Below are 26,420 nucleotides of genomic sequence, written 5' to 3'. Positions count from 1 at the left end.
AACAAGTTGGATCAGCTAAATATTTGCATACGAACTGAATTTTGAAATGAAAAATTCAATGCCTTAAAACAATATAGTGAATTTTTAATAAGAACCATATACTATTTCCTTTTTAAAAACAAGACATAAATAAAAATATTATTTTCACCGACTGAAAGACATGGAATCCAGTGCTGAAATGCAAATCACATTAATAAAAAACCCTTATCAGATATACAGCTAAAGATGTTTTCTTATTATGTATGCAGGAAAATGTGTCAATGAATATATCAAATAAAATATCAAATATATTTTGAATGTGTGTGTGTGATATAATTATTTCTTTTTAAGCCAAGTGAGAGTGCTCCCGATGGATATATTCTATAAATTCTCTTATTAAAGTTATCCATCTAGACATAAAGTATTGCAGAAACATCAAACTCCATAGACTTACTGGGCTGTAAGCTGAATGAAAGCTTGGTTCTTGGAGTGATTGGTGGAGGGATGCTTTGAGGAGGTGGCAATGGGGAAACAGAAAACCGTTTTTCACTTCCCATGACGTTAATTACTTGGCTCTTTGGTCTTTGTGGTCTCAGTGGGCTGATCTGATTGGGGAAAAAAAAAGAATGTTAGACCAATTAGAAGTATATTTTACACTGCAAGTGGGAAACAGTGGTCCACTACATACTGCTGAACTATAGTTCCTAGCATCACTTACTACTGGTCATGATGGCTGATAATAAGAGAGTTGTAATTCAGCAGTATCCAGTAGGCCAAATTACATACTACATTTGCCAACTATACAATGAAATCTAATTTGTTCTTAGAGCATGGCTGTTGGATATAAGAGAGAAAACATTAATTTATGAGCTGTCGACATTGTGATAAGTATGTTCCAAGATATACATCATAATGTCACAATGATAAGGAAAAAAAATCTTTGTCTCAATGCAGCATTACTCAGTCGGATTAATAAAATATCCTTGGTGTGTCCTTCAAACATCTTAATATATTTTTTGAGATGTTTTCTAGTTTTTTGGGTAATAAAATGTCTTGTGCAACTAATGAATTAAAACATAGATGAGTATGAAGAATGTTTCTATAATAATTCTAATCCTTTCTGCTAAAATCATCTAGTTAATGTTGAGTTTTCTCATTCAGACCACTAAACCACATAATATTAATTAATATTTTAGTTGCTGATGGACTTGATTATTTTACATATTGAACTGAATTTTCCTGACACAGAAAATTCAGTTCCATATGTAAAATAATAAAGTCTACCAGCAACTAAAATATTAGTCAGTATTATGTGGTCTAGTAGCCTGAATGAGAAATAGTTTTACTAACTGTAGAACTCCTAAAAGGAGTTAGATAATGACTTATAAGGTGGAAATGCACTTATAATTTTTCACGTTTCCTATGGTGGAATAGTGATAACTCATCTTGTTTTCTGTTACTGAAAGCCGAGACACATTGAACCTGGACCAGTATCAGAAAGAACTCTTATCACTTCCAGGAAGTTATTCAGCCCCCTTGCCTCCAAACCCCATTTTAGAACATTTTCCTGTACATCTACTGTCCCTACATCTCTATGTTTATGCAGGCTTTTTTATATTATTTTTCAACAACATACAGAAAGCTACTAGGTACACAGACAAGTTTTAGACCACAAGTTATATACTTGAAACTCCAATTAAGCATTTTAAATCACACTTTCTAACAGAAGAGATTGATCTGCAAACTGTTAGAATCTGAACAGCAGTCCCTCATCCTCTCCGATCAGGAGGGAGAAGAAAATTGAGAAAAAAAGTTTTTTCTTTTGTTATAAGTCTGTCCCCTTCTCCTGCTTGTCTTCTTTGGCAAAGAAGGTAGTATTTTTTAAATTAATAAATGATACCTGTATAAAATTAACATTTTTTAGGAACAGCTAAGTTTTTAAAATTAGAAGAATGTCTGGATTAAAAATCATTATGCTATATTGTCTATGATGACTGAAATATGCCAAACAAATCCATATATGAAGAATGCATAGCACAAAGTAGCTACTAAAAACAGGGAACTATTTCTTGACTTTGAAATACATGTGCTTGACACTGCTATCTTTTATTTGTTGAAGATCAAGCTAGACAACATCACTGCTTGCAACAAAACTAATCAAAAGAGGCAGATTTTTATGAAGTCATTCAAGATCTGGGACACCAGAGTTATATTCAATTTCCCAGTTAAATTCTACTATGTATTTTGAGGGTAGATGTTCATGTTTGGACTTTTTGAAATGCAAATTCATTGCCAGTTTGATTGTTACCACTTGGTATCTCATTCTCTTAATATCAAATCATTAACTTGATTCACAGTTCATGTTAAGATATGGCTTATTTTTTTAAAAATCACAATTTACTACATGTGCACGATTATTGGGTTCATATAGTATGTTAAAAAGTAAGCCACATATTGTATAATATTGGAATTCAGCCTATATTTGACAAGAGATCTTTAACACATAGTCTTAATATGCCAGTAGCTTTAGCTTCTGTTTGAGCTTTAAATAGTACCTGTACTGGGATTTTTAAAGGATTATTTTGTTCATTTTTAACAACTATATTGTATTAGCCTTATGAGTTTGCAACAGTCCTGAATCTGTAATAAGCCTATAATGCAACAGCAAGAATGGGAAGATGATATTATGTCAGTCCTGCAAAGCCTCAGTTGGTTACCCATTTGTTCCTGAGTGCAGTCCAAAGCATTGGGAATTACATTTAAAGTCTTAAACCTTTTAGGTTCAAGATACTTTTGGGAATGCTTACTTCCCTATCATTTTGCATGTGCCCTAAGTTCTGATGGTAAGACTGTCCTCTATATCCCATCTGAGGCTGCCATCTAGTCAATAGAAAAATGGGAAAGGGCTTACTCAGCAGCTGCCCCTTAATTCTGGGAGATTCTGGCTTATCTGGAGAGACTGGACTGGCAGCCTCCTTAATGACCTTTGGCAGCTTTTTTGTTAAAAAATTAAGGAAAGCCTTGGTTTTATAAGATTTACACACACACACACACACACACACAGTATATATATAATTATTTTTAGCTGCCATATTTGAGTATGCTTTTACTACATTTTTTTTCTTTTAGCTGCTTTATTAATTTAATTTAATTTAATTTAGCAATTCCATTGATTTCATTAAAAAAGGGAACAAGGAGAGACACATGAAATTATAGACCAGTTAATTCAATGCCTGTTCTAAAGAAATGGAAAGGTATTAGTAAACAGAATACCATCAAGTACAAAGAATGAGAACCAAAGAACCAAATCTCTTACTAAAGATTTGACTCAAAGAAGCTTAGAATGACACACACACATGGATTTTACACCATTTTATTTCCACAGCAACTCTTGACTGAAAAATAACCAAGTGCCAATAATAAGCCATTGAAATGTATGGCTAACTAGGGAATTGATCTTTTATCTCTCTAGTTCAGAACTCTTTTAAACACCATACTACCTCCAGATATGTAAACCCACACCAGCCATAAATATAACAGATGTTTTCCATTTCAGCATATAGAGATAAAGTAACCAAAGCCTTTTTTTAAAAGATTTTTTATCCCGCCTTCATTATTTTTTATAAATAACTCTAGGTGGGGAACATACCTAATACTCCTTCCTCCTCTATTTTCCCCACAACAACAACTACCCTGTGATGTGAGTTGGGCTGAGCGGGACTAGTTGGGCTGAGCAGGACTAGAATCACAGACTCCTGGTTTCTAGTCTCATGCCTTAACCATTAGACCAAACTGGCTGGTGCCTTTCATACCAATTAGCATGTACAGAGAACACTATATTATCTAAGACCTAACAAATTGCTGTTATATAATGAAAATCTGAGTTTAAGAATTGCTGCCAAGAAAAGTTCATGGACATGTCCATGCAATCAGCTGAAGTTGAGCTCAATTCAAGAGACTCTACCTTTAACAAAAACTAAGGGGTACAATCAATAATATGTGAGCAGGTTTCTGATAGCATAGCAGGACTTCTTTCACTTTCATCTTTCTCTCTAACGCTGGGTGCATACACTACAAACTGACTTCGGAAGATTTCCCATCTCTCCAAACCAGATTTAAGAGAGAGGGGGAGGAATACTTTCCCCAACCAAATGACATCCATCAGCAGAATGGTCTCAAAGCACCAGAGTAATGATGCTTTTCCTTATGTGGAATAGCTCTCTTCCCACAGAGAAGAAAAATTATACTCTAACAGCTTCGCAATGTATTTTAGCCAAAGAATGAAGGCTCTAGGAAAGAAAGAGAAAAGAGTCCATACAACCTCAAAGTATCCTTCAAATACATGAGACCTTATAAATGGCATAATTTTGGTTGATATGTTTATGTTATTAAGAATAACATAATACAACATTTTACTTATCTTTTGCCCTTGGTTAACTCTAAAAGTCAGACTCCCTGTATCTGCAACATACCACTGGCTTCTATGTAGTAAACAGAAGGATAGGCTTGGCTTGAGGATGCCTTAGAACGGATGAGAACCACATGCTCATAATGTTTTCTGAAGAACTAGACTTTCCAGCAAAAAACATGAGAGTTTCTAGTACAGAATGAATGACAACTTTCCTAAAGGATATATGTTTATATTACACCATCCTCCATTTGCATATGTGTTTGTGTGTATTGAATGCATGAGATATTACATCTGTCTGTCTGTCTATCTGCATATACAACTAAAAAAATTAAAACAGTAAAATATTTAAAGGAAAAGGCAGGTAACATTCTTTGTATACAATAAGGCTTTTTGTAAAAATGCCTTAAATACATAGGGCCTCTTGGTATTTATGAGATTCTTCTACTCCTTCAATACAAATGGCCTCTAGGCAGAGCACAGATACCATTAATAAAATAGTTGGGAAACATAGCAATAGGGCCCTCTCCCTCACTGCCATCTAGTCCACATTTGACAAGAATGGCTCTAAGAGAAGGACCTCAGCAGCTGACCTGAGAGCATGGGTCAGACTGATACAGTAAAAGGTAGCTGGACTATGCCTTTTCACTACTCACTGACTCCCAAAAGTCATGATAACTTGCAAGCACAGATTAAGTTTTAATGTGAAGTGTATCTACTGTGCTATAAAGAGGCATAGCAGTTATCCAGATCAGTATTTTTAAAGTGCTGTTTTCTCTGAATAGTAGGCAAACTGTACAATGAACAAGAATGATAGTTTACAATAGTTAGATGTAACAACACTATTATCTCATATCCTTATATAGATATATATAATTGCAGAATTTTTCAACTATGCTTAGCTATAGCTCCTTTAAAGACTGAATATAATTTAGGATAATAAATAGCCCCAGTCTGTGTATAGTTTATGGTAAGCCTAAAAAAATCTATTGGATACTGACTAATCTCTGCTCCCTGAACTCTCTTTAATACAGCACCAGTATGGGATTAAAGATATGTATGGGGATAGAGCTGCATAATTTTCCAAATGTCAGCACATGGGGTTGTGCTACCTGATCACTTGGCTAAATGATCTAGAAAAGAGGCTTCTTCAGGTGAGTACACTAATTAGTCACATTCTACCTCTACCCTATGTTACACGGAAGGTAGGAATTTACAAGTGCTAAAATACTCAAATCAGTCTTAAATGATATAAAGTCTTTAGTGATGCCAGATCCTAAGAGTATAACCCCCCATCCAGCATTTTGACACTGTTCGTTGAATTCTGATATGTAAAAGTTATTTCTTTAAATAAAGTATGGAAAATTATAATTACAGTTTCTGAAAGTATCACTGCTTCAGACTGCTGCAGAGAAATATCAGTCGATTTAAATTCTTTCTCAAATATTTCTTGGTGCTTGCTGTTTCTCTTTTCTTTCTTCTTTTCTTTCTTGTCTTTATCTGAGTCATCTTTATCCAACTTATCTTGTGATCGAGAATGCATCTTCTTTGGCAGAAGGGGCTCAAGCACAAACCTGAACAATATCAGTTTTTCTTAATATATGTACAATGAAAGCACAACTCTTTCAGAATATTCATCCTATTTCAATCAAACAAGGAATACGTACAGATATATACTGTATGCACACATACTTATACATTCAGAGTTTTTAATTCTCTATTATTATTTTTCAAAAAAAATTATAATTCAATATTATACTTTATGAACCAAAGAACATCTGTATGGCTTATTCAGTAGAACTGCAGTTGATGACATCATTAGACATACTCACTGGCTACTTTTTCTTAAAGAAAGTAATCAGACTGTAACAACATCAGTATGGCTTATTCAGTAGAACTGCAGTTGATAGTTGCTAGTGTCACCGGACATACTGACACTGACTGCTTTTTAAGGAAAACAGTCACAGTGTAGTAATTGTGGGAAGCGTTCCTGCTCTAGATCAAGCCACAACACAACTTTTCTGCCAAAAATTATTTCTCTGCTATCTGCCCACTAAAATGCAAATAAGAGCATTTGCTTCCACATAACAGGAGCCAGTTTAAACATACTTTTGCAAATGCACGAGCGTCATAATCTACTGCTGGTTCCATAATTCTTTTTTTTATATTGTGTGTTTTTGCATGCCAAGATAAAGAACATATCAAAACCTATTTATAAAGCTAAAGTAAAGCACTGCTTCTAAATGCCTATTTTTATTATGTCAACAATGGCAAGAGTTAGTGATACAATTGCCTGGGGCAAAATCTTGGCATCCCACAAATATGCCGGGAATTACCCCTACTCCCACCATGCCAATGAGAAAGGGATCATGTTGTGTTAAACATCAAACAGAAATACTGATAAAAAAACTATTTGGGATACTGATCTAAATCAGAGTCTCCTCACAATGCATTAGATTTTTAGAATAGCCTCTCTCCGCTCACAAAATCAGTAACCAGCAAAAAAAAAAATGGTGAAATTCACCTAACACACTCAGCTTAATTTTAATATTTTAGATAAAGAAAAGAGGCTGATACGAATCTTCAGGCTAAATATTTTTTCTCACTGTCTAGATATAAAACTGATTTTCAATCTGTCTGTAAAGTGTTATGAAATAAAAGCAAATAGCTTCAGAATGAACTAGCAAAATAGACATCTTATATCTCATTTATACATCATGATAGCCTCTTATAGCTTAGATTTTATCTTTAAAAAGACAAACAAAAGGGTACAGAGCAGAACTACAGTACAAATTATATCACTCTTACCCATCAGAGCCAGGTCTAGAAGGAGCACTGTCAGATGAGATTGAAGAAATTGAAGCAACAGATAGCGGCCTTGAGGAGGAAGGCATTGTGAATGATCTAACCATAGATCTTGGACGACTGCCTTGTCTGTCATCTACTGATGAGGGCTACAAAAAGATCAAATATAATTTCTTCTGTTACAAGAGCACCATGAAAGATGTAGATGTAAAATATGGTGACTTCATCAGTCCATTATTAAGGACAATATTATTGTTACTAAGATATCACTTAGAAGCCTTTAGACCCTCTATGAACACCTTTTCTTGAACAAGTGTATTTCGAATAACAGTTACTATAATTATTATGCTATTGCCCACTGCACTCAAATTTGACAGACATCTGGTGTGAAGAATATGCAGCTAAGCATGAGGAAGGAATACAAAAATGGTTAGGTAAACAACCACTTAGCCTGGAAGGAAGAGGGGGTGAGAAGGAAGCTCAAGATAACCCTGCCTTGATTCTCTTTAGTATAAGTGGAGGTCAAGGGAAACTCTATCAGGTTTTCAAGACTCTGTAACTATACCTTACAACAACAAAATAAAGATCCAGTAGTCTGTGTGGTATCTGTTTCTTCACTTGGCCTATTTCAAAGGCTTAACAGCAAGATAGAATTCCTATTGACCATTCCACCTCCCCACTTTCCCATCCTAGTTGTTGTACCATGGAGTAGGCTGGTGACAGAGCTTGAGGAGGTATATTCCCCCCTCAGCAAGATGGTCAGCAAATCAGCAGCTTCATCCAGAATTATATCTTGGATAATAAACATTTTATCAGCCAGCAGCCTGCCCTATTTTCCCAGCAATAACCAAGTTGTAGAATTTAATCATAATATTTCCCCTTGATGATTTTTTACTTCAGTGTTTACTCTCAGGCTTCTTTCCATTCCTCACTCTTGGAAACACACCCCTTAACATCAGACATCATTACAAACTTCACCCCACTTGGTACCTACATTATAGAAAACAAGATGGAGTAGAGGGGAGTTGAGTCTGAAAGTTGCATCTCTAGTGGCAACCTCGCTGCCCCAGTTCAGCTCTTTTTTTAAGTACCAACCCCAAGAGGCAAATGCATAGGACAGAGTCAGGAATCTCATCCTATGAAGAGATTCTATTATCTGGAATGCAAGGAATCTCTTGGCAAGCAGCAGCAAAATGGTATCTTCTTTGTCTCTCAGCCTACGTGGACAGAAGGTCTTCCAATCTGCTTTATTTGGGGATTGGGGATTTCCTAGATCAAGAAGGGCCCTCATGATCTTCTGTGTCAATGAGGTTTTCTTCGGTAGTGATCTAACAGTACATTAGATCTGTTAAATATTATTACTCAAAAGGACCAAAATGTTATAGAAACACAAATACTAGTACTGTGATTCAAATACCTGAGTTCACAAAGAAACACAGAGATGGAATAACAATCTTTAAAATATTTTTAATGTAGAATTTTTACAGTACTGAATACTCAAGATTTGTTAGCTATTAATAAATGATATACACACAAAATTGTGTTTTTCTGCCAAAAATAAAATTCCCATGCTGTTTGATCACTGATAAATATTTCAAGTTATTAACTAATAGGAAATGGGTTCTGCACAAGATATAGATAAAACAGATATAACATTATCTATTTTAACAAGATCTTTGCTGGGCATAAACAAGGCCATTAATTTTGCCACAATGTTAATAAATGATGTGTAAGTAGAATTTATGTTCCTATATTTCTTTTTTTGTGGAGAATATTTAGGCTGAGGATGGCCAACTGACAATTACTAAAGCAATTTATCTGCCTCCAGTGGACTTTATGAAATAGCTGTTTGAATTCCATGAAGTAGTAATTCTACAGTTTATGCAATAGTTGACCTTTGGATGTATTAGGCAGTGACTTACAGAGAAAGGGAGACTTATCCTTCTTCTTGTTATCAACTTTGTTGCTGCTATTTTTAATAATTGTTGTGAATCATATAATTTAAATAAAATTGGATTGAGGAACCCTGGAGTATTTCTTAGCTCACACTCATTTCATCCTCACAATTCAAGCCTGATTAACCTTTTTTCATGGAATTGACTACTTCTGGCATTACTGTAATAGAAAATAAAGTAGCTCACAAAAATGAGAGTTGGTACTAGAGATTAATTATAATTATAATTAATTATAATATATATAATATATATAATATAATGGTAAGAACTATAGGTACAAAACCAGAACAATATTGTACTGTACACATGTAAAATAAGGAAGAAAAAGGGTTAATAGTTAATCTTTTTCTTTAAAAAATCTGACACAAATTATCTGACATGAAGCATGACTAAGTTTAGATCCAATCTTTTATTTTCCCATACATTAGATTTTTCTTCAAACAGTTGTAGATTTTACTCTTTTATCCTCTAGTCATGAAGTACAATGAGAATCTTAGGCTCAGATCCTTAACAGCTTTCTCTGTTAAGTAGGCACTTCAGGAGTTCTTCTGATGTCCCTCTTTTAGTGGGATCTCAATAGACCCTCATTTGCCTCAACATTTTGAAGCATGATTCATGCTTCTAAATTCCAGTGGCAAATCATTAGGAAATAATCTCTAATTACTTATTAGGAAATATGTTTTTTCTTTGATTCATCTATGATTTTCCTGGTCATATTCAGTTTTTGAGTGTGTTCTCAGGCTGCCACATAAGACTGAATCCAGCCCTTTGCTGCAGATTTTGTAACACACCAGTGAGCTAAGAGAAGAGATAATGTTAGAGTTATGTACCATCATTGATAGAATATATTAACACAGGCAATAGAACATAATCAAATATTTGTCCACCAATAAAAACTAAAACTGCAGAACTGGAGAAAACCTTGAAGACCATATATCCAATACTTTTATTCAAAAACCTAATCATGGCTGTCCAACCTGTGTTTAATAATTTTAAAAGAGTTCCCTCCACAAAGGCAATTTGGTCTAATACTGAACTCTCTTTAAAGGGATTTCTCCTAATATTCAGCAAAAATCTATTATGTTATAAGAATTCAAGTACACCTTTTTTTCTTGAGGAGCAAAGAATAATGCCAAAGATCAGTTCAACTTACATGCACACTCCCATCCCAATAGTCTCCTATTCCCCAGGCTACAAAGCAGTAGAGAATCCTAGCTAAGAACAGTGCTAGTAATTTGAGTTTTCCAATTTTTAAAGAATGAGTGTGCTGGAGGTATTAGGAACAGAAAAAAAGAAAGGATAGATCAATAAGTATTTCTTATACAATTTATATACAAATAAATTTATCATTCTAGACAGATCTGGCACTGTTTTAATATAAATAGTAACATTCCTGGTCATGCGAGTTTTTAAAAGTTCTTCAGAATTCTTCCCCACATGCACAATTTGAAAATTCAAGGAGTCATCCACACAGCTCCTTTGCCCTGGCTCTGAGATGGCCTGCTTATTAGTAACTAAGGACATGTTCTCACATCAGACTTTCATTGTGGGGCCAGCCAGCCACTGAAGCAGGTTGAAGCTGGATCAAGGTCATCTGGCAGGAAACATTTTGATTCATGTGAAGAAAAAGCCAAAGGGAAATTGGAGACCTGTGGGGCTCCAATTAGTCTACTGAAAGACTACCCTCTTGTTTTTGGCCAGGGAACTCTGCATTTCTGGGGTGGGGGTGGGGGGGTGGAATTCCTTTGGCTGCCAGAGAGACCATACCTTCTCCTAGCAGCCAATGTTTTCTTTTTCCGTTTTTGCTCTGCTAGCAATACTGACCTTGTGGAAGGAGTTTAATGAGATCAATATTCCAAGTAATACTGTTGCACATCAGGGACATCCCTGCTGTTACCTCACTGGGTGTGGCAATGATGCCCTCTAGAATCACAGACATCAGGATAGGGATCACTGTAATGAGAGGCAGTGACAGAACTATGCTTGGTGGGGACAAGAAGAAAGTCTGGCTACAGAGAAGGAAAATGGTGTCCTTCCCTGCTTCTCTCTCCCCTGAGAACAGCCAAAAAGAAAAATGCTGCTATCACACTCATATGAAGGCAACTACTTTGCCTGGCCAGGGTTGTGGATGAAAGGCCTTAAATAAAGCAATTATGGATGGTCCATATACAGTATATTCTATGGAAACCTAGGAAGTTGATTTTCATGACATAAACTGCCTCTAAACTATAAAAATGGGAATCCACTAGTGAACACAAACATTATTATTATTATATACCTTCCATCACTTCATTTTCAAGCTGAAAAGTATTTAAAAATAGTGTATTTAGAGAGCTACTCACAAGACTTCTGATTCCATATTGTTTTTCAACTTTTTCTTTCAGTTGTTTAAAACAGGCTTCCATCCTCTCATGAAATGGCCTTAGTGCTTCTGTTACTTTATTACCATGAATTCGGATACCTTCTGTCAGGAAAGGGATCTGAAATGGGCAATTATATTTTAATTCATTTTTTTATCTTCTTTCAAATGAAATAGGAACACAATGAGAATTTCACCCCAGCTGTACACAGAAGAGTTGCCACCATAAAAATACCTGTAAGAATTGTACTAATCTATGCAAAATTCAGGGGACGCGGTGGCGCTGCGGGTTAAACCGCTGAGCTGTCGATCGGAAGGTCGGCGGTTCGAAACCGCGCGGCGGGGTGAGCTCCCGTTGCTCGTCCCAGCTCCTGCTCACCTAGCAGTTCGAAAACATGCAAATGTGAGTAGATCAATAGGTACCGCTTCGGCGGGAAGGTAACGGCGTTCCGAGTCGTCATGCTGGCCACATGACCCGGAAGTGTCTATGACAACGCCGGCTCCAAGGCTTAGAAATGGAGATGAACACCGCCCCCTAGAGTCGGATTCGACTGGACTTTACGTCAAGGGAAACCTTTACCTTTACCTATGCAAAATTTCACTTTTCATCATAAGGAAACTAAGGTCGATTTTGTACAATAGTTACTGATACTGTTATTCCACAAAACTGATACTTATATTGTATATACTGTATAGTATGTCATGTGCAGTTTTTCTATTTTTTGCTTTTATGTATATAATTTCATTAACATAAATACATATTTACAAGGCATGTTAGAATGATGATGATGAATGATGACTCTCATATTACATTATGAAGTCCTAGCAAAAGATTTTTTTAAAAAATGAAACATTAAAAAAGGGGTGCTTTTGGTAAAAAAATGCTGATTATGATCATTTGGGCCACATTAAGAATATTTTATATGAATTTGTACACATCTATGTGTGTTTAAACATGTATAAATGAATTTGCTCAATGCTAAGCTTGCATTTCTAATCAGACATTGGTTTTTAAAGATTTTAAAACAGGAAGGAGGGGATGAAAAATTAATTCTATTTTATGACTGCAAATAATTATGTGGAAGGCTGCTGTCACAAAATATCCATGTTAAAATAAGATTATATAATTATCTCACAATAAGGAGATATGGCTGACCTTTAAAGTATTTTAAGAAAAATACTTTATTCCTGTAGCTACAAACTTTCCTGTTTGTTTCCTCTCTCTCTTTCTTTCTCTCTTTCAACCTTAATGGGGTGGTAATAAAATGAGATACATGTTTTCAGGGTTTAATTTTCTTCATAGTAATCAGGCTAAGAGGCTTTTTCTTAATCATTCATAATTAAACCCTAATACTGATTAAAACATTTTTTTCCTATCATCCCTGAACATCCAACTAAATTAGCAGATTTTATTATTAAGGAAGATAAGAAAACAAGCATACTGCACTTAATGCATTCAAAAAATCTTGCCAGAATGAAATCCGGAATCCGTTTTGAAGTAGAATGCAATTGCCAATTCACTTGACTTCTAACAAAAAAGACTTAAGGAGGATAATATTTATTTATAGCCTACATAGATTTATCTCTGGTATTACAATTTTTTTAAAGTCACTTTTATATTGCTTTGATTAGAATGACTTCTTTATAATCAAACATTAATTCCAACCTATTTAGCTATGCTATGGAACTTAAATATAAGGTACCATAGTTACAAATGGAAGAAGACAATAGAATAGGAAGGACAAGAGACCTCTTCCAGAAAATTAGAAACATCGGAGGTAAATTCCAGGCAAAAATGGGTATGATCAAAAACAAAGATGGCAAGGACCTAACAGAAGAAAAAGAGATCAAGAAAAGGTGGCTAGAATATATGGAAGACCTGTTTAGGAAGGATAATAATATTAAGGATAGCTTTGATGGTGTGGTCACTGAATTAGAGCCAGACATCCTGAAGAGTGAGGTTGATTGGGCCTTAAGAAGCATTGCTAATAACAAGGCAGCAGGAGATGACGGTATCCCAGCTGAACTGTTTAAAATCTTGCAAGATGATGCTGTCAAGGTGATGCATGCCATATGCCAGCAAATTTGGAAAACACAAGAATGGCCATCAGATTGGAAAAAATCAACTTATATCCCCATACCCAAAAAGGGAAACACTAAAGAATGCTCAAACTATTGAACAGTGGCACTTATTTCACATGCCAGTAAGGTAATGCTCAAGATCCTGCAAGGTAGACTCCAACAATTCATGAAGCGAGAATTGCCAGATGTACAAGCTCTTTTTTCCTCCTATTCCTATAAGCCTTTTCCATACTAGTAATTTATAGCATCTTATAGCATCATCTAGCCTTTGCTGCTATGATATAAAGCTTGTCTTCATTATTCATATATTGGCACAGCAATGGCTGGATGATGCTGTAAGAAGCTGTAAATCACTGGGGTGGAATGACCACTGGGTGTGGCAAGTGACTCACTGCATACAGTGGTAAAAATGATAATCGTAATTCCACTTGCTTGAATAAATATGCTTTCGGAAAACTGTGTGGTTCGAGATGGTGGAAAGGAATACTGCATAGTACTATCTTGGGAGGAAATACCCATTTCCTCATAGCTCTATAAGCAACAATAACAGCAAATTAGTTAAATTATTTTCCTAATATAAAAACACAATTCAGAATAGGACACAAAAGGAGAAATCCAGCATCCTAAATGAGGAATAGCTGCTTCTCTAAAAATCACTCCAAATAGTTCTGAAGGACCAACTGGATCTGTCGAATGCTACCAACTTTCAGTTACCTTTAAAATTGGTAAAGAATTGAAACCAGCACAGAGAATATGTCAACTTTTCCTTCTCCTCTAGTGAGCTACTTGCATTATAATTAGTTTTTTAAAAATAAAATACCATTTTTTTATGTTATATAGAAATAATTTTTTTAACAGTTTAATTCTGGACTTTCTGGCTTAGAGTAATAATAATAATATCACATTATCTTCTCCACTGCAATAGTATCTGAAAAGTATTTTTTCCTATTAAAATGGCTGATTTATATAAGAAAACCGAGAAATGCAGAAGAGATATGAAAATTATCTGCGCCTGTATTAAAATAATGCACATGTATTGTTTAGGTATGCAGATTTGCAATAATATATACCGTATATTTTGCTAGTAAACTAAACATCTTTGAGGTTAATAGTATGTCCATGAGTACCATTAAAATTCATTTTTAACACAGTTATTAGGGGCAACGACAGAGTGCTGACATTAAATTATTCTCCTAGGGACAAATAATTTTTCTCTGAAGGCTTGAAAATTTCTAAAACCCAATTTGTTGTAAAAGCTTACAGGAAAAAATTAACATCAAGGGAGTACACTAGTTTATATTTTCAGAAATATTTTTATGGTCAATAGAGGATTTCAAAATATTATGAGTTAGCTTTTTTCAATATTTAAAACGTATGCCCCTATAAATAATTTCTTTTATACAAAGAACAGAACTGAATATAAAACATGAACGCAGTAGCATTTTTTAAACAAAAAGTAGTCAGTCACATCTGTGAAAAGCATCATAAAATATCTACATGTAACTATGCAACAGATACCAAAATGAGTTGATGCAGCCTAAAATTGCATTCTTTGCAGCCACATCATGCTTCTGACTAATATTCAGTGTGCTATTCGCTATTGTTCTAAGATCTCTTTTGAATGTATAATTTCCAAGCCAGTTATGCCCTATACCTATCCTATACCGATACGTTTGATTTTTATTTCCTAAGTGAAGAACTTTGCCATTTGCACTTACTTCCAGCTCCTTTCTCCAACATATTTTGAATTTTATGTTGGTTTTCTAGAGTATTAGGTATCCTATTCAATCATGTATAATCTGCAAATATCATAAGCAATCTCCCTTCATTTCAGCATTAATGAAAACATGGAAGAGTGGAGGGCCCAGGACCAGTCCACCTCGCACCCCGCTATTTACCACTCTGCAATTCAAGGAATAATGTGGAATCATTAATTAATAACAGCTCTTAATTACATCCAGTCTGTAGCATCAGCATGCCAAAAGCTTTGCTGAAGTCAAGTTATGCCTATAGTATACCCATAATCTATTAAGGACATTACTCCATTAAATTATGAGACAAGATTAGTCTGTAAAGATTTGTAATTTATAAGCCCATGCGGACTTCTAGCAATTATTGTATTCTTTTCGATATACTTATAGATAGAGCTCTTCATGATCTGCTCTAGAATCTTCCCAGGGATAAATGTCAGACTGACTGTTGTAAAGATTGCTGGATTTTCCTTTCCCCTCTTTTGGAAGATAGGAACATTTGCCAATCATCTGAAATTTCATCAGTATTCTAGGAATTTTTCAAATGTAATACATTGTGGTACAGCCAGATCATCTGCTAGTTCCTTCAGGTCCCTGGGATGCAATTTACCTGGTTCTGGAGATTTAACACATTCAAAGAAAAGAGGTAATCTATGACCATGTTTCTATCAAGATTCATCCTGTGTGCCATAAAAAAACACATAGTCTGTTTTTGGAGTAGAATGAACTGAAATACAGTAGGGGATTAGCTCTGTTTTTTCTTTGTTACCTGTTAGCATTTTGCCTTGAGCATCTGGTATTGATCTTTTTCGTTTTCATTTGCTTTCAATGTATTGGAAAACGCCTTTTTGGTTATTCTTAGCATCCTTCACTAACTTCAGCTCAGTCTGAATTTTAAGTTTACTGACACCAGCTCTATAGTTTGCAGCCACCTATCTGCACTCTTCCTTTGTGATCTGTCCCTTCTTTTCTGTATGTGTCTCTTTTTGTTTGCAGGTCTTCACCAAGATTTTTTTGTGTAGCCTCATTGGATTCTTTTGCTGTCTTCCATTTTTTTCCTCAATGGAATTTTTTGCATTTAGTATCTCCTTCTTTAAGAAGTCCCATCTATCTTGAGTTCCTTTTCCCATTACTCCTTAAGTAGCCATGGGGTCCTACTTATCATTGCCCTGAACTTATTAAAGCTCACTTTTATGAAATCCACAATATGTCTTTGACTATACTAGATTTTAGTTTCTCTTAAAATTAAGATTCCAGCATTACATGATCACTTTCTGCCAATTTCCTTGCTACTTGTAATTCCTCAGTTAAGCCTTCCATGTTGATTAGTATCATGTCAGGAATACCCAGTCCTCTTGTGTCTTCCTCCACATTTTGAAGGAGAAAGTTGTCAATACGAAGAATTTCCTGGAAGGACCATGCTTGGCAGAGTCTGTCTCCTGATAGATATCAGAAAATCCTGACCAGTAGGTTTGTGTTAAGGGCTTTTATCATTATGGCATGGGATACACACAAATTCAAGTGGTAAACAAATATTTAATTTCCGGAAAAAATGGTAAAAATTTAGCTTAAAAATCTTTAAAATTGTGGAGACGAGAAGGCAAACCCAAATGCAACTATAATTATCATTTTAATCACTGAAATATGAGAAATCCCATGTTTTTAAAGACACAAATGTAGAGAGAGGAAGTTTGTTTAACTGCATTCTCTAATGTTTATATAGTTGTCCACAACTGCAGAAAGTTTGAAAAACAATGGACAGGAAGGATGGAGAAGAATAACACCTAAACATTCAGGATCTTTAGTTTCATTCCCAGAGTTTCAAAATGCCATAGGTTTGTTTTAATTCATTATAGTAATGAGTTGCCAATTACCATAACTCTTCTCTTTGTCTCTCTTTAAGGATCCACCATATTGTCTACTGCTGTTCCCCTGAAAAGTTGGAATCTGTTATATTTGCAATGACTTGAAAACAATTCCTGAGTTCCAGTGGTGTAGAATATCCCCTATGCTCTTGCTTTTGGTCATTATACCCACCCACAGCTCTTGTTTCTCTGTCTGTCTGTCTTCCACTCTCCATGAGACTTTTTTCTCTGAACAGATAAACACTTGTCCTTTCTTGTCAACTGAAGTTTGTCCTTGCTGATCAAATCCTTTGGCTTTTTCTTTCTCATAGCACTGCTATGAGCTTACAATTGCTACAAGTATATCCTAGTTGTTTTCAGGCAGGAACACAAATATGCCATAAGCCCTGCAGATATTAACTGCCTGCTCTTGTCCATTCACGTTATTGTTTTAGAAAACCACATATTTTTTCCTAATAGGTTAATTCTCTCAATCAGCTTTGCTCTGCTTTTCAACCTACTTTTGACCTCTTTGAGACTGCTATTTCATTTCAGAATATGATTCAGTTTGGCAGCCCTTTCCCTTTATTTACTCCTCAGCTTTGAAGATTTTTAAAAAGATTTACACCATTTGATTTTTTCATGTTTTCTTTGCTAAATTCATCATTGTCTTAACTGACCAAACTAACTTCGGCTGCAATTCTATAGACAATTATTAAGGATTGAGCACAGCTGAGTAAACTCACATAAAATAGCACTGTCAATAAACTTAACTCCTCATTTCAAATGTGAACAAGGAATAAATAAACCAATAAATAAATAAATAAATACAGTGAAACCTCAGTTTAGTGGTCCTCAATATAATGGACTTCCTAAGCAATGGAGCAAATTTCTGTGGCAATTTACATCATTTGCATAATGAAATCATTGCACACATGACATAAACTGATGCAAATGATGAAATCTGCATCATCTGCATCATCACATAAATAAGATAAATCACTATGATGACATATTTTCATACTTAATTGATATTTTTGAATAACAGATACCCCTCTAATGAATTAGTCCATTAGAAAGTTTCACTGTTTTTTCCCCATTAATGCTACTTCTTTCTGCAACATCAACTTCATATTTCTTCTGGTTTATAACAGCAAACTTCACATCTGAGATCAATTTTCCCCTTCAGTGGACTTCTTCATTTTTCTTATTTTGTTTTAATTTATTCTAATCTACTGTCAGCATTTTTTTAATGAGTAATTTCTAGCCAAATATACTTCTTTCTAAAAGTAAACTTACTTTTTAAATACCAGTATGTACAGGGGAACCATATAATTTCAAAAGTCCCAGCAAGTTGTAAAAAATATGAACCTGGTTTAGAAAATCACTTAAAAAGTTCAGTGAAGTCTAAGCATATTCAATATTATGGTCAATTCTACCTTAGACAGAGTGTAGGGGCGCCTCAGGTGGGCTGTATTGTGAGGCAGAAAGCAGTGATAAGTATTGAAACATAAAACTGCTTTTTTACTTTTAGGTACCTTGGAGGACACTGCTCTATTACTTCTAGTATCTTATTTTCAAGGCCCCACCTTTTTTTTTTGGCTCCCTAACTTGATGCTGACAGGATATATTGGATTAGCTCTCATAATAAACTCAGAAAACAGACAAATTCCAAACTTATTGTGGGATTATAGAAATTAAAATACAACTCATCACAAGGGCACCAAATTGGGGAAAGGCTGTTCTTTTATTTATTAATTATTTCTTCCACATTCTGTACTTTTATTTTGGATCTAGCACAACCTTGTCATGAAATAAGTATTTATAATGAAGATTTCTGTTATTCCAATATGGTAATTTACATCTGGAAGTCTAACTCATATCTCTATGTTCTTTTTAGACCCTAATGGAGTAAGTCAGACCCCGGTAATAAAAACTGTTCCAATGGTTAATGTATATAATATATGTACTTTTTAATTTAGTTGACTGTTTCTGTTTTCTCAGAGGTTCAAACTGTGCACTTGACAGAAGAGATAAAAACATGGGTTAAAAGTATTCACCACATCTGGGAGGATAAAATGACAAATTATAGAAGGCATGAAAAGATGATTTTGCAAGCCTCCTGTTACAAGGCTTGCAAAATCCTATAGAAACATACCTTATGCACTAGAGTTAATTCTTTCATGCCTCATTTTTGTCAAAAGTGATAGTAAGATACCTCAGAAAGCCATTTGGTTGTTTGTCAATCTGATTTACCTGCCACGCAATTAGATCCTTTAGTTTTTCAATTTTTTCATGATCTTCTGGGTGTTCATATATGTATTTCTCATTAAAGAAAGCCTAATGGAAACAAAAAGCCAGCAGTTATTTTGTACAATGGCATTTATACAATGCATAATAGCAATATGTAAACATAATATTTAACATTACCAATGGTTCTGTGGAAGATCTCCCTGAGAAGGATGAAAGTAGACCACCTATTTCACCTGCACTCTTCTCCCTCCTTCCTCAAGGGCCATTGCCACTAACTGCTCCATGGGGGGAGGTGGAAAGGAAGGCAAATGATGGCTGTATCAGAACTTGTTTTAGCTGGGCTGCCCCTTCCTCCAATAGGGCCATTGTTACCAATGGCTTTCAGAGAACAATATATTACTTATATTTCAAATAAGTAAATATTGGTAATAAAGTATAAATCAAACTGATATTTGCATCAGCACATAAGCTTATCAGTTTAGGAAAGAACAATAAGAGCTATCTGGAACTTGAGTTTTCAAAAGTATAAATAGAAAATTTATAAGAAACTAAGAGTGCTCATGCTCTACAGATTAAAATAGATGACCATGAGAAATGAAGAAGCAGGATATAAGGACAATAGCACTTTCCCCCTTGTGTTTCCCAACAAATGATAAACAGAAGCATGGTGAAAGTAATGTTTACCATCATGACCAGTAGACATTTATAGCCTATTCCTTCATAAATGAGTCTGCCTTTAATAAAAAGTTAAGAGCAACTCTAAAATGATTTAAAGAAAAAAAATATTTTCTTATGGGAAAATATATTCCAATTCAAAAGACAATCCTGGAAATGTAATCTTTCAAAAGGAGGTAAGTATCTGAACAGGCATAGTATTGAATATAACGACCATTAAAAATTATCATCTTGTTTGTCATAGAGAATAAAGGCCTATTGGAATCATGTAATGAGAAATGTGATCTTTCCCACATTTAAAACTGTAATGGTGGGGGCATTCCTATGAGTGCAAAAAAAAATTAATAAATGACAACCATCATATTTATAATTTTTAAAAGCTCCTTAAAATGCTTCATGTTGTATTCATACAATTTTGCTTCATTTTGGGTTATATTTACTGCTGTGTGGCAAAGAATTGAGAGTGAGAACTTCACTAGAATGGTGCCACATGTTATGTGCATGTTAGCAAAGTCACAGATTTATACCTTGCACAGGTTACTACAGCCATTTAAGCACACCTAATTAAATAAAGCAATCTTAATCTGGTAAAAATAGTATAATTTGCCCTTCTTAGCAATAACTAATCAGCATTATTGCCAAATATGGGATCAATTTAATTCTTCCCAGTATTAATATGGCATTCTAATCAGGAATGTAAGCCAGCTCTCAGTCTAGCAAGCTGATTCATTCCCTGCCCCTATTACAGGTAGCAAAGACTTGCATGTGGTAGTTGAATCCAGCAAGAGCCCCCTAATGCTCCTTGCCCTCACTTGAGGACAGACACACCTGGGTCAACCAAGATGCTTTTATGGCTTACCCTGTCAGCCATTAAACCAATCACAGCCTTCTACTCTTGTATCTAGTAGCATATAGTCATGCTAACAACGCAGAATCTATGTCTAATTTTTCCAGCCCTGCTTGGTATCACAGGAGGCCCCGCACCAGGAGTGTATTGGCTCTTGTTTCCATACAGACTTGTATAACATCACATAGTTGCCTGGATGTTGAGGTTTCCACATTACAGGGGGTAGTCTGAATCACAAACTGAAAAATGACAATTGCAGACTCACAAACTGACTCACAGTTTGAGGGTTAAATTGCTGCTCTCTTGGCCCACTAGTGACTGGGTTAGTCGATTCATATGACATGCTAGACTATAAAACTGTCTGGATTAAGCATATTGTGTGAACCAGCCATGACAGAAATGGAGGTAAAGGTCTTTCCTCAGAGCCTTACCCCTGCCACCAACTGGTAGATTAAATATAGCTTTCAAACCAGATTTAATTCTTCAGGTTGCTCTAATAAGACAGAGGGGAGAAGGGGAGAGATAAACAAGACAGCACAAATTCTTCCTTGATTTTCTCTTCTGCCCTACTGATCATCATTACTTATTCACCAAACAAGAGAAGGTTCACCTTAGCCTCCAGTTTCAGTGATTCTCTGCCTTGCCTTAACTAACTGCTACAAAAATCATTTTAAAAAGTACTCATATTAGTAAAAGATTACCCCTTTTTAATATGAAATAAATTCTATTAGTAATAGAATACTAATCAATTTATTAGTAATAAATTCAATTAATAGTAATAAATTTAAGTAGCTACAGTGTCATTGCCAGCAAGCTCTATATCTTTCATCAATACTAAGAGAACAATAACCAAACATACCTTTTCGTAATTGGTGAAGCCTCCCATGACTGCAGGGTCCACAATGCCATTTAGCAGCATAGACAGAGGGTTAATAGGTAGATTTGGATCATTCAAATGTTGCTGAACCATATTGTTGATTTTATCATTTGTTAACTGCATGGTTTCAATTGCATTTTCAAGTGGACTGATTTCAATCTGAGAAAACAAAGGTTTAACAAAAATGATTATAAGAACTGAAATGGTTTGAATTCAAATATTAACTGAAAACAGTAGATTTAATTCCTGAAAAATTATTAATGTAGTTTTAAGTTGGGTCATCCTTTGAGAGAAAGGTAGTGCAGTCTGATGTGGCCAGAATGAATATTAAATTTAAGGCTCACCATATTTTTTTTACCCCAATGCTGGATGGTTCTGTAATCATCTAAGAAGGGTACATATCATAAATAGAACATGAACTTCAATAGTAAGTTAATATTTACTTATCTAAACAGATAAACAGAATGACCACGGGTAAGCAAAAAAGCAGTGGGAGCAGGAGTGACTTCTGACTTCCTGCCAGCTTCCCCATTCCTTTGCTTGTGGAAGCTGGCAGGGAACGTTGGAAATCATGACCATGTGACCGTGGGGATGCTGCAACAGCCACAACTTTGCAAATAAAAGTGGTCTGAATAGTACAGAAATTTCAATTCCACAGGAGTAATGGGTCCCGGATTTTTTTATGCATTCTTTAAGTTAGCAGATTTTAGGTACCTTAATTCAAAAATATTGCCGTATAATGCACTGTTTGGGCTAACTTGAGGGTACAAGCACAAAGAGATAAACAGAATGAGAGTTTCAGTGGAATATAGATATTGAGTAAATGCTCATGCTCATATAAATTTGTATAGACATATACAACTTGATAATAAGCAAAAACGGCATTTGTTTAGATTACTCATCTATATGTCAATTATATATAGTAAAACAGAAACTTAACAAATCAAGAGCTACATAGCCGCTCTTTCTACACTCAATGGACAAACCGCTATCACCTTTTACTAACATTCATTGGGTCACAGGGTAGACTACTTTTGAAATTAAAAAGCTGGAAGATGAAGAGGACTGAAAGATAAAAAATTCTTAATCTCTAGTTCATCTTTCGTGTTCCAAACGTTTTTCATTAAACACACAAAATATTAGAGCTGTTGCCAATATTTTGAAAGATGCACCATGCCCAGGAGCACAAAGAAAGTATTTCTGTTTGAATTAGTGATGCAGCTGCTCCCATTTCCTACTACACATAGTTGCTTCAGAAGCTATTCCTGTCAGGGTTATTTTAATAAGTTAAAGAGAGATGCTTTTTTCCTTCTCCAATACAATAGAGACACACCCTTTTGAAGGAGTTGCATAACAGTGAAAAATATTTGAGGTTAATATAGATACACCAAAATGCAACTTTATATCTGATTACTATAATTTTCATAAACTATAGAAAAACACCTCTATCTAAGGATCAGTAGCTTAAAATATTTCTGAAAGGCACATAATCAAGTCTTTGTAACTGTCACTTACATACACACATACATACACACACTGATTACATTCAACCTGCCTTAATTAACTATCTTAATTAATTAAGTTTCCAAAATATTTAAATTTTAACTTCACTATTAATGCTTCCAGCAAGCAGTCTTTACTTCATCTAGCACTGAATAATTTGTTAAGTCCAAAATATTCTTAATTTTCTACACACTATAAGTTGAAGGCATATTTTTTTTCTTAAGTCAGCCTTTTTGATTGTCCAACTTTTACAGTGATACGTTACAATTGGGAAAACCATGGCCTTGATAATATGTACATTTGTTATCAGTGTGGTATTTCTGCACTTTTATATATTGTCTACATCTGCCATAGTCTTTCTCCCAGATCTCTCTTTATTTCATGACTATAGTCACCATTCCTGTGAATTTTTGGGCATAGAAAGATAAACTCTGTTATTACTTCATCTCTACCTATTTGCATTGGACTAGCATTATCCATTGACATTATCTTAGTTTTGTTTAATATTAAGCAGTACAGTGGCTTTTACACAATCTTTTCACCTTCAGTAAGGATTCATTATGTTTTCCTTGCTTGCAGCCATCAAAGAAGTATCACCAGAATGTCTTATTTGGTTATTTGAAGGATCACCTTTCCCCAGTTACATCTACCCGGCCCACCAGAATGGGGAAGTTATGTTATGGGTTCCTTCTATGAGGGAAGTTCATCTAGCGGGACCATGAAAAAGGGCTTTCTCTGTGGTGGCTCCCTCCCTGTGGAACATTATTCTCCCAGAGATTAGATTGTACCCCACTTTGATACTTTTCCAAAAGGCCTGAAGACATGGCTTTGTCAGCGGGCCTGGGGATCCCAGGTTGAGATGGAGCTGATCAAGTGGCTGATCTGATTGTGTTTGTAGCCGGCATGGGGGGTGGGAGGGGGTCAATGGGTTTTTTATATTGTAGATTTTAATTTTGTAAACTGCCTGGAGTCACTGTATGTGAGTTAGGCAGCCATATAAATTTATTAAATAAACAAATAAATGTCTATAAGGTTGCTGATGTTTATCTCAGCCAGTTTAATTCCAGTTTCTATTTCTTCCAGTCCAGGATTTCTCCTGATTATAACTAGATAGACAGTATACCACCTTGGTACACTAATTTCTCAAATTAGAACTATTTAGTTGCTTCATATTGTATTCTAATGTTGCTTCTTGCTGATCATAGAATTTTTTTCAACAGGCAGACAAGATGGCCTGGTACACCCATCTTTTTAAGTGCTATGGACAATTTGTTGTGATCTGTATAGTAAGAAGCCTTAGAATAATCAATAGAGTTAAACAGTTGTCTTTTGGGAACTCTTTTGCCTTCTCCATTATCTAGAAGATATTAGCAATGTGATCTCGGGTGCCTCTGCCTCTTTTGAATCCAGCTTGTACATCTGACAGTTCTTGTTCCATTGATTGTTGAAGCATGGAATGCAAAACTTTGACCTAATGAGTATTTTCTCATTATCATGTGAGGTATCTGCAATTGTCTGGTAGCTTGAACAATTTTTAGCAGTATAGTTTTTTTGATGCTGGAATTTAAATTGATTTTTTCCAGTTCCTTAGCCTTGCTGCATTTGCCACATCTGTTTACTAACTGCAAATTAGCAATTATTGTGCAAAGCTTCAAACAGTTCTGTTGGTATTTCATTTCTGCAGTTTTGTTATTAGCAATGTTTTCTAGTCCTTCATATGTATCATCAATTTGTAGATTTCAGGGAGGGGCAGTTCTTATGCTTATTTATACCATTTTTCTTTATACCTTTTTCTAGCAAATGTTTATTTCCCTGTTTTTTATTGTGCCCATCTTTTCATGAAAGATTCCCTAGATATTGGTAATTTTCTTAAACAAATCTCTTGCCCACCCCATTCAATTGTCATCAGTTCTTTGCCTTGCCTTTAAAGATAACTCCTTGTTTCTTCTTGCTCTATTCTAGAACTCAGCCTTTGGTTGGGCAAAATTTTCGTCTGTCTCTGTTGTCTTTTGCTATCCGCCTTTCTTTAGCTATTTTCAGTATACCAGCAGAAAGAGAATTTGGCTTCTTTTGCTTTTTGCATTTTGAGATATTTTTGTTTCCTGTTTAATGATGTAATGAATTTCAGTCTAGAGTTCTTCAGACATTTTATCAAACCTAATCCATTAAATCTATTTTTTTAAAACTTTCACTGAATTATCATACAGAATATTGCTGAGGTTGTATCTTGTCTGATTACATTATTTGTTTTCTTTAGCTTAATTTTGTAAGAAGGAATTTATGATCTGAGCCACAATCAGCACCACAACTTGCTTTTGCTGACTGAATAGAATTTTTCCATCTTTGTTGATACAGCACCAAAAAAAGATGTCTAATTATAGGTCACTGGAATCTTTGCTATCAAATTTTCCTTTTATCTCTGACTACATCAACAGTTGGATATTCTTTTGACTTAATCCAGCCTCAGAAAAAGCACCAGTACTGCTTATATTGACCTCCTTATTTCCTAATAGCCTATTGGATAATTTAGGACCTAGAGGCCTCATCTTCCAGGATCATGTTGACATTGTCTTGGTTATGAATCCACAAGCCTTTTCACCACTATGAAGTTAGGCAAATAGCCTTAAATTAGAACTGTAGCATTAGAGTTTGAAGTTGTTATTTGGCCATGACATACAACTCCCTGCTTGATATGTTAAGAGAAATGGGTTGAAAATAACAAAATGAACAAGAAAGAAAGTACAATGTTTTTTACTTAGGACATGGAAATGAAATGAAGTGGTAGCTGGTGTGGTAATAGAAGATAACTTGTACGGCAATAGTACCTAACAAAAAGACAAAAGCAATCTTAGGGTGCATTAATAGAAATAGTTTTTAAATCACAGGAAGTAATAGTTCCAATTATTTTGCATACAGCAGACTCCCACCTTGAGCATTTTGTCCGGGTCTGGGCATCCGCTTTAAAAAGGAATCAGACAAAGTGGAACAAATCCAGAGGAAGACAATTAGGAGACTAGAAACTAAATCTTACAAAGGGAGATTGAAGGAATGTTGAGAAGAATGGTGGGAAATAGAGACTCTG

At 35.1% G+C, this 26,420-nt stretch overlaps 1 protein-coding gene across 2 annotated transcripts in view; it reads right to left on the bottom strand.

Annotated features, from left to right (window-relative positions):
• The window catches only part of DOCK1 (dedicator of cytokinesis 1), a 489,239-nt gene that overhangs the window by 17,442 nt on the left and 445,377 nt on the right, over positions 1–26,420 (bottom strand). For both annotated transcript variants that reach the window (XM_063307341.1, XM_063307342.1), the window contains exons 45-50: positions 21,818–21,994; positions 19,440–19,523; positions 11,490–11,627; positions 7,196–7,341; positions 5,763–5,961; positions 434–584 (exon numbers count right to left, since the gene is read on the bottom strand). In XM_063307341.1, coding sequence (XP_063163411.1) covers positions 434–584; positions 5,763–5,961; positions 7,196–7,341; positions 11,490–11,627; positions 19,440–19,523; positions 21,818–21,994 — 895 coding nt within the window. The remainder of the gene's footprint in view (positions 1–433; positions 585–5,762; positions 5,962–7,195; positions 7,342–11,489; positions 11,628–19,439; positions 19,524–21,817; positions 21,995–26,420) is intronic.

The sequence above is a fragment of the Candoia aspera genome, chromosome 6 (genome assembly GCF_035149785.1).
Source record: "Candoia aspera isolate rCanAsp1 chromosome 6, rCanAsp1.hap2, whole genome shotgun sequence".
Classification (NCBI taxonomy): domain Eukaryota; kingdom Metazoa; phylum Chordata; class Lepidosauria; order Squamata; family Boidae; genus Candoia; species Candoia aspera.
Note: the sequence above shows the minus strand (reverse complement) of the source record. Positions and strands in the feature narration are given on the sequence as shown.